At 50.9% G+C, this 9,207-nt stretch overlaps 1 protein-coding gene across 1 annotated transcript in view; it reads right to left on the bottom strand.

Moving 5' to 3' along the window:
• Window positions 1-5,678: 5,678 nt before the first annotated feature.
• LOC136628698 (zinc finger protein 850-like) overlaps window positions 5,679-9,207 on the bottom strand; it is a 65,315-nt gene continuing 61,786 nt past the window's right edge. Inside the window, exon 18 of the mRNA XM_066604802.1 lies at window positions 5,679-7,296. Within this exon, the coding sequence (XP_066460899.1) occupies window positions 6,107-7,296 (1,190 nt within the window). The 3' untranslated portion in view covers window positions 5,679-6,106. The remainder of the gene's footprint in view (window positions 7,297-9,207) is intronic.

Here is a 9,207-nt window from a genome sequence, read left to right as displayed (position 1 = left end):
ACAGCATGGGTGGCTCCCTGGAACCCACCGGCGGTACATAAATATATCCCATTGCAGTACCCAACACAGCTGAGGTAATAAATTCATGTTTAATGCAGGTGGGCTTCGGCCTACACTGCATGCCCCAGTCAGACTGGGGTTCTTTAGACGTGGACACATGTAGTTACAACTCCCTGTGCACCCACAGCATGGGTGGGTGCCAGGAAGCCACTGGCGGTACATAAATATATCCCATTGCATTGCCCATCACAGCTGAGGTAATAAATTCAAGTTTAATGCAGGTGGGCTTCGGCCCACCTGCATGCCCCAGTCAGACTGGGGTTCTTTAGAAGTGGACACATGTAGTTACAACTCCGTGTGGACCGACAGCATGGGTGGGTGCCAGGAAGCCACTGGCAGTACATAAATACATCCCATTGCAGTGCCCAACACAGCTGATGTAACGTCAGCTATAATGCAGGTGGGCTAAAAATTAATTGGATTACACTGTAGGCGAGGGCCCCCAAAAATTGGTGTACCAACAGTACTAATGTACCTCAGAAAAATTGCCCATGCCCAACCAAGAGGGCAGGTGAAACCCATTAATCGTTTTGGTTAATGTGGCTTAATTGGTAACTGGGCCAGGAGGCAGCCCAGTTAAAATAAAAATTGGTTCAGGTGAAAGTTTCAACACTTTAATGAGCATTGAAACGTATAAAAATTGTTTAGAAAAATTATATGACTGAGCCTTGTGGGCCTAAGAAAAATTGCCCGTTCGGCGTGATTGTGTGAGGTTTCAGGAGGAGGAGCAGGAGGAGGAGGAGGAATATTATACACAGATTGATGAAGCGAAAAGGTCCCCGTTTTTGATGGGGAAACAGAACGATGCTTCCATCCGCGGGTGCAGCCTACGTATTGCTTAGGTATCGCTGCTGTCCGCTGGTGGAGAAGAGAAGTCTGGGGAAATCCAGGCTTTGTTCATCTTGATGAATGTAAGCATGTCAGCACTGGCAGTTGACAGGCGGGTACGCTTATCCGGGATGACTCCCCAAGCTGCACTAAAGACCCTCTCTGACAAGACACTAGCGGCAGGGCAGGCCAGAACCTCCAGGGCTTACAGCGCAAGTTCGTGCCACGTGTCCAGCTTTGACACCCAATAGTTGTATGGAGCTGAGGCATCACGGAGGACGGTAGTACAATCGGCTACGTATTCCCTCACCATCTTTTTACAGTGCTCCCGCCGACTCAGCCGTGACTGGGGAGCGGTGACACAGTCTTGCTGGGGAGCCATAAAGCTGTCAAGGGCCTTAAAGAGTTTTGCCCTGTCTGTGCTGTACATGCTGCCTGATCTCCGCGCCTCCCCTGCTACCTGGCCCTCAGAACTGCGCCTTCGGCCACTAGCGCTGTCGTATGGGAATTTTACCATCAGTTTGTCCACCAGGGTCCTGTGGTATAGCAACACTCTCGAACCCCTTTCCTCTTCGGGTATGAGAGTGGAAAGGTTCTCCTTATACCGTGGGTCAAGCAGTGTGTACACCCAGTAATCCGTAGTGGCCAGAATGCGTGTAACGCGAGGGTCACGAGAAAGGCATCCTAACATGAAGTCAGCCATGTGTGCCAGGGTACCTGTACGCAACACATGGCTGTCCTCACTAGGAAGATCACTTTCAGGATCCTCCTCCTCCTCCTCAGGCCATACACGCTGAAAGGATGACAGGCCAGCAGCATGTGTACCCTCACCAGTGGGCCAAGCTGTCTCTTCCCCCTCCTCCTCATCTTCCTCCTCCTCCTCACCGCACTGAGATATAGACAGGAGGGTGCTCTGACTATCCAGCGACATACTGTCTTCCCCCGGCTCTGTTTCCGAGCGCAGGGTGGCAGCGTCCGTGTGGGACTTGCGGAAATGTGCGCAGAGTCGGCGCACCTTTCCGAGCAGGTCTGACAAGCATGGGTAGCTTTTCAGAAAGCGCTGAACCACCAAATTAAAGACGTGGGCCAGGCATGGCACGTGCGTGAGGCTGCCGAGCTGCAGAGCCGCCACCAGGTTACGGCCGTTGTCACACACGACCATGCCCGGTTGGAGGCTCAGTGGCGCAAGCCAGCGGTCGGTCTGCTCTGTCAGACCCTGCAGCAGTTCGTGGGCCGTGTGCCTCTTCTCTCCTAAGCTGAGTAGTTTCAGCGCGGCCTGCTGACGCTTGCCCACCGCTGTGCTGCCCCGCCGCGCGACACCGACTGCTGGCGACGTGCTGCTGCTGACACATCTTGATTGCGAGACAGAGTTTGCGTTGGAGGAGGAGGAGGGTGCTTTAGTGGAGGAAGCATACACCGCCGCAGATACCACCACCGAGCTGTGGCCCGCAATTCTGGGGGTGGGTAGGACGTGAGCGGTCCCAGGCTCTGACTCTGTCCCAGCCTCCACTAAATTCACCCAATGTGCCGTCAGGGAGATATAGTGGCCCTGCCCACCTGTGCTTGTCCACGTGTCCGTTGTTAAGTGGACCTTGGCAGTAACCGCGTTGGTGAGGGCGCGTACAATGTTGTGGGAGATGTGGTCGTGCAGGGCTGGGACGGCACATCGGGAAAAATAGTGGCGACTGGGAACTGAGTAGCGCGGGGCCGCCGCCGCCTTCATACTTTTGAAGGACTTCGTTTCCACAACCCTATACGGCAGCATCTCCAGGCTGATAAATTTGGCTACGTGCACGTTTAACGCTTGAGCGTGCGGGTGCGTGGCGGTGTACTTGCGCTTGCGCTCAAACACTTGCGCTAGCGACGGCTGGACGCTGCGCTGACAGACATTGCTGGATGGGGCCGAGGACAGCGGAGGTGAGGGTGTGGGTGCAGGCCAGGAGACGGTAGTGCCTGTGTCCTCAGAGCGGGGTTGGATCTCAGTGGCAGGTTGGGGCACAGGGGGAGAGGCAGCGGTGCAAACCGGAGGCGGTGAACGGCCTTCGTCCCACCTTGTGGGGTGCTTGGCCATCATATGTCTGCGCATGCTGGTGGTGGTGGCTCCCCGGCTGATCTTGGCGCGAAAAAGGTTGCACACCACTGTTCGTCGGTCGTCTGCACTCTCAGTGAAAAACTGCCAGACCTTTGAGCACCTCGGCCTCTGCAGGGTGGCATGGCGCGAGCGGGCGCTTTGGGAAATAGTTGGTGGATTATTTGGTCTGGCCCTGCCTCTACCCCTGGACACCGCACTGCCTCTTGCAACCTGCCCTGCAGCTGCCCTTGCCTCCCCCTCTGAAGACCTGTCCTCAGTAGGCGTAGCAAACCAGGTGGCGTCAGTCACCTCATTGTCCTGCTGCTCTTCCTCTGAATCCTCGGTGCGCTCCTCCCTCGGACTTACTGCCCTTACTACTACCTCACTGATAGACAACTGTGTCTCATCGTCATCGGCCTCCTCACCCACTGAAAGGTCTTGAGACAGTTGCCGGAAGTCCCCAGCCTCATCCCCCGGACCCCGGGAACTTTCCAATGGTTGGGCATCAGTCACGATAAACTCCTCTGGTGGGAGAGGAACCACTGCTGTCCAATCTGAGCAGGGGCCCGAGAACAGTTCCTGGGAGTCTGCCCGCTCCTCAGAATGTCTCATTTTCATGGAGTGAGGAGGCTGGGAGGAAGGAGGAGCAGCAGCCAGAGGATTCTGAGTTGCAGCAGTGGACGGCGCAGAACTGTGGGTGGATGATAGGTTGCTGGAAGCACTTTCTGCCATCCACGACAGGACCTGCTCACACTGCTCATTTTCTAATAAAGGTCTACCGCGTGGACCCATTAAATGTGCGATGAATGTGGGGACGCCAGAAACGTGCCTCTCTCCTAATCCCGCAGCAGTCGGCTGCGATACACCTGGATCAGGAGCTCGGCCTGTGCCCACACCCGGACTAGGGCCTCCGCGTCCTCGGCCGCGCCCACGTCCTCTAGGCCTACCCCTACCCCTCAGCATGCTGTATTACCAGTAATGCAGAAACAGAACACTGTAATTAAATGTGCCGCTTATTGGCCTGTGGTTGGAGGCTGAGTTCGCTTACGGAACGCCAGGAAATAATTTGGCGCAAGCCTGCTGTAACACTTAGCTGGCTGCGTATGATTTTGTAGAACTACTACACCCAGCACACACGGACCCAGAACACTGAGCACAGTGACAGGCAGGCCAAATAGATTTTTTGCCCAATATTTTTTAGAAAAGGCCCACTGCCTAGATTCAATCAATAATATGTCTTCTGTCCCTGCCTCCACACTTCTGTCCCTGGAGTATTACTGCAGGGCGCAATGCTCTGCACGGCCGATATACCAAAAAAAAAAAAAAAGTGCAACACTGCAAAAAGCAGCCTCCACAGTACTGCACACGGTTAGATGTGGCCCTAAGAAGGACCGTTGGGGTTCTTGAAGCCTACAATAACACCTAACGCTCTCCCTATAGCAGCTCCAACACGATACCACTTTCCCTCAGCTATGTCAGAATGCATCTGTGGCGAGCCGCGGGAGGGGCCGATTTTTATACTCGGGTGACACCTGATCTCGCCAGCCACTCACTGCAGGGGGGTGGTATAGGGCTTGAACGTCGCAGGGGGAAGTTGTAATGCCTTCCCTGTCTTTCAATTGGCCAGAAAAGCGCGCTAACGTCTCAGAGATGAAAGTGAAAGTAACTTGAACATCGCGTGGTACTCGTTACGAGTAACGAGCATCTCAAACACGCTAATACTCGAACGAGTATCAAGCTCGGACAAGTACGTTCGCTCATCTCTAGTAATAAACAATAACTTTAAATGTATAAATAAACAATGTTTTAGGTGTATGGAGTTTTAGGAGTTTAATGGAATGTTCCAACATAGTGGAAAATGCAGCAAGTTGTCCACAGAGGACAATCCACACCAAAATCTGCATTCACAGTCCTCCTCCCTCTTTTATCCGGGACTGGGGGCCGGGGGAGCGCTTGCGCGAGATCGGACGCTGAGAGTTCTGCCTGGTATGACTCGGGTGGCGCGCCCTTGGGGATCCCCCACCGCCACCAGATCCTAAGGCCTTGGTTGGAGTGCAAGGTTGGCTTCGTTTCTTGCCCCCCCCCCTCACTTCCCCTTCTTTCCCTCGTCCTTCGTTTCTTCTTTTCCTCTCTGTCTTTATCTTTTTCCTCTCTTCTTCCCCTCTTAGAGGGGCTGAGAATCCTCACCCTTTCTATTGGGTTGTCTTTATTTCTGCTGTGTTCTATTTTAAATTTTTGTTTGGTTAGTTAAGTATCTGCAAACACAAAATCTAAGACAGTGTTAAGTATGTCGCCATTTGTGTGAGGGTGTGGCGGGGGGGGGGGGGGGGGGGTTAGATGCCTACACTCCAATGTCTATCTGAGTATACGAGAAGCCCTCCGAGGCGCACTGTTATTGTCATAACACTGAATGTCCTAATAAGATCTTTTTGAACAAATTCCGCATTCAAAACTGTGCCGGAAAACATGTCAAAATCAATGACACAAATAGTGATGGATTTTCCGTTGTAGTTTTGATGCAAAATTTGGTGCAAGTTTTCTACTGAAAGCAAACAACCTGCTCCATTTTCTGCTACATGCGAACATATCCCAACAGTAATTTTGCAACTCTTTTTTACTTTGCATAAAACCCACTTCTAAATTAAACAAGAGGCCCCAGCCATGTAATCTCCATAAAAGACTTGCATCAAGGAGCGAAAAAAACTGCGATTGAGCTCAATGTTTATGTGCCCACGCCAGATATAAGGAGTGTACACAAGTGGCATTTATTGTAGATTTTCCATAGAAAAAAAAAAATTTGAAAAAATTTTCCATAGAGTTTAGAAAAAAAAACAGCAGCAAATTTGCCCCATTGACCATAAAGCTGGAAAAATTGTTCAGTCTCATTCTAAATTAACTCCTCCATACTGATTTAACGGTGCGCTCGTTTATGATACATGTGGATGCTGTATGTCACTTTATTGTAATCCGGCAGAATAATAAATATCTCTATATTTTAAACTCGTACAATTTGTCAATAAAACATACTTGGAACAAAAAGGAAAATGACGACTTCTCTGTATGAATTCTTTGATATTTAAGAAGTGATTTCAAGAAGATGTGAGTAGTTTTGGATGAACAGTCAGAGCTGGCTTATGGATAAATCACTTACCTAACACTACAAGAATACGGATTCTCCCTTGTGTGAATTCTTTGATGTCTGTCAAGATGGGATTTCCGATTAAAACATTTCCCACATTCAGAACAAGAAAACGGCTTTTCCCCGGTGTGGGAGCTGTGATGTCTAACAAGATCGGATTTGCAAATAAAACATTTCCCACATTCAGAACAAGAAAATGACTTCTCTCCTGTGTGAGTTTTCTGATGTGTAATAACACGTGATTTATCTGCAAAACATTTCCCACATTCTGTACATGAAAACGGCTTCTCTCCTGTGTGAGTTCTTTGATGTCTAACAAGATATGATTTCAAAGTAAAGCATTTTTCACATTCTGAACATGAAAACGGCTTCTCCCCTGTGTGAATTCTCTGATGTTTAACAAGATCCAGTTTTGAAATAAAGCATTTTCCACATTCTGAACATGAAAATGGCTTCTCTCCTGTGTGAATTTTCTGATGTTTAACAAGATCTGATTTCTGAGTAAAGCATTTCCCACATTCTGAACAACAATGCGGCTTCTCTCCTGAGTGAGCTCTCTGATGTGTTTTTAGTTGTGATTTATCTAAAAAACATTTTCCACATTTTGAACAAGAAAATGGCTTCTCGCCTGTGTGAATTCTGAAATGTTTAACAAGATCTGGTTTTAAAGTAAAACTTTTCCCACATTCTGAACAAGAAAATGGCCTCTCTCCTGTGTGAATTCTAAAATGTTTAACAAGATCAGATTTCAAACTAAAGCATTTCTCACATTCTGAACAAGAAAAGGGCTTCTCTCCTGTGTGAAATATCTGATGCTTATCAAGGTGTGATTTCCAAATAAAGCATTTCCCACATACTGAACAAGAATATGGCTTCTCCCCTGTGTGATTTCTCTGTTCTCTAATCAGATCCAATTTTTGGTTAAAACATTTCCTATATTCTGTACATGAATATGACTTTTCCCCTGTGTGAGCTCTTTGATGTTCTCCCCTTTTTCGACTTTTCTTCTGCTCATCAGTCTGTGATGAATAATAAGATGGGACCTGTATAAGAAGACCAGATGATGTATCTTTGCTGTGAAGAGCTGAGGGGATATCTGGGATAATGGCAGGTTCTTCATATGTATCTTGTGTACCAAAATCTTCTGCTTTACAATCTTCAAATATCAGACGTACCTCTGAGCTCTCAGAACCGTCATCTGCCAAGAATAAAATTGATTATTTTTAAATAATATAAAGGTTAAAAACATCTTTTTAATTACATTTCTTTATAAGTATTTCCATAGCAATTGCATGCCATGTAGCAACATTTAATTATTCATCGACTAACAACAGTAGTGGCATAACAGATCACAATCAGTAGACCTTATAGCAAGCACCAGTAGATAATGATGTTAGGCCACCAGCAGTGGTATGGTGCCAATGTAGTAGATTGCTTGACTGCTTTGGGGGCTGTTGAATATGGAGTACTGGGGTAAATAGGCCAGGTCCTCCTCAAAAGTCTGAACAAGCAGTACAAGATTGTTCTGCCAGTGACGTGGCAGGAGGAGGAAGTGACGTCAGACGCCAGTAGCAGCAGCGCGCGCCGAGGCAGAAGCGCTGAAGCAGGAGCGGGGGTCAGAAGGGGCAGAAGGGGATACCGGAGCGGAGCAGGAGCCGGCGCCCAGAGGCCACCAGGAGTCCAGCATCGGCAGGAGGTCTGTCCGAGGGGAGCGCGGCAGAAGCAGAATGGAGCATGTGAGCTGAGCAGCAGGTACCGGAGTGACAGGAGGACAGAGAGAGCGGCTGCCGGGAGAGCAGGTGACATCATCAGGAGGAGTGGAGGAGCTGCAACAGGAGCCGATAAGTATCTTCTGTGTGTGTGAATCTAAGTGTGTGTCTTCTGTGTATCTAGTGTGTCCTAGTTGTGTCTTCTGTGTACCTAGTCTGAGTGTGTGTGTCTGTGGGTCTAAGTGTTTGTGGGGGGGGGAAAAAACAAAAACTTTTTGTGTGTGAGTGGTTGCGCAGAGATGGCAGCGGGTGAGCGGTTGCGCAGAGGCAGCAGCGAGTGAGCAGTTGCGCAAAGGCGACAGCGAGTGTGCGGGTTCGCCTGAGTGTCAGCGTGTGAGCGGTTGTGCAGAGGCGGTAGCAGGTGAGCGGAAGTGTGTGAGCGGCAGCGTGTGAGCGGTTGCGCAGAGGTGGCAGCGTGTGAGCGGTTGCGCAGCGGCGGCAGCGTGTGAGCGGCAGCGTGTGAGCGGCTGCGCAGCGGCGGCAGCGTGTGAGCGGTTGCGCAGCGGCGGCAGCGTGTGAGCGGTCGCGCAGCGGCGGCAGCGTGTGAGCGGTCACGCAGCGGCGGCAGCGTGTGAGCGGTCTCGCAGAGGCGGCAGCGCGTGAGCGGTCTCGCAGAGGCGGCAGCGCGTGAGCGGTCGCGCAGCGGCGGCAGCGGGTGAGCGGTCGCGCAGCGGCGGCAGTGGGTGAGCGGTCGCGCAGCGGCGGCAGTGGGTGAGCGGTCGCGCAGCGGCGGCAGTGGGTGAGTGGTTGCGCAGAGGCGGCAGCGGGTGAGTGGTTGCGCAGAGGCGGCAGCGGGTGAGCGGCAGCGTGTGAGTGGTTGCGCAGAGGCAGCAGCATGTGAGCGGTTGAGCAGAGGCAGCAGCGTGTGAGCGGAGTGTGAACAAGTCTATCTTCACTACTTCCACAAGTAAATTGTAGATCCCCATTAGGATGAACTCCATGCCTGGCAATGTCATCCAGTGTGCTACTTGTGCAATGTATGCGGTCCTTGATCAGCCGATCGAGGGTGCATACTGTTGCGCAAGATGCATGCACGTCGCACATTTAGAAGCCCAAATCCTGGATCTAAATGAGCAACTGGCAACACTGAGAGCCATTGACAACATGGAAAGGAGTTTGGTGCTCACTGAGCAGGCACTCGCTAGGGTAGAGGCGGGGGCGGATGGTAGCACAGAAGTGCAGGGGGAGCAGGCAGTTAGTTGGGTGACAGAAAGAAGGAGGGGTAGAGGGAAGAGAACCAGGGAGGCTAGTCCTGAACTGGCACAACCCAACAAGTTTGCAAAGTTGGCAGCTGAGGGGGATGCCATTACAGAGCCAGCACCGCTGCAGCACGACATGCC

Source organism: Eleutherodactylus coqui, chromosome 5, assembly GCF_035609145.1.
Source record: "Eleutherodactylus coqui strain aEleCoq1 chromosome 5, aEleCoq1.hap1, whole genome shotgun sequence".
Lineage (NCBI taxonomy): Eukaryota > Metazoa > Chordata > Amphibia > Anura > Eleutherodactylidae > Eleutherodactylus > Eleutherodactylus coqui.
The sequence above is the reverse complement of the archived record's forward strand: the minus strand, read 5'-3'. Positions and strand labels throughout refer to the sequence as shown.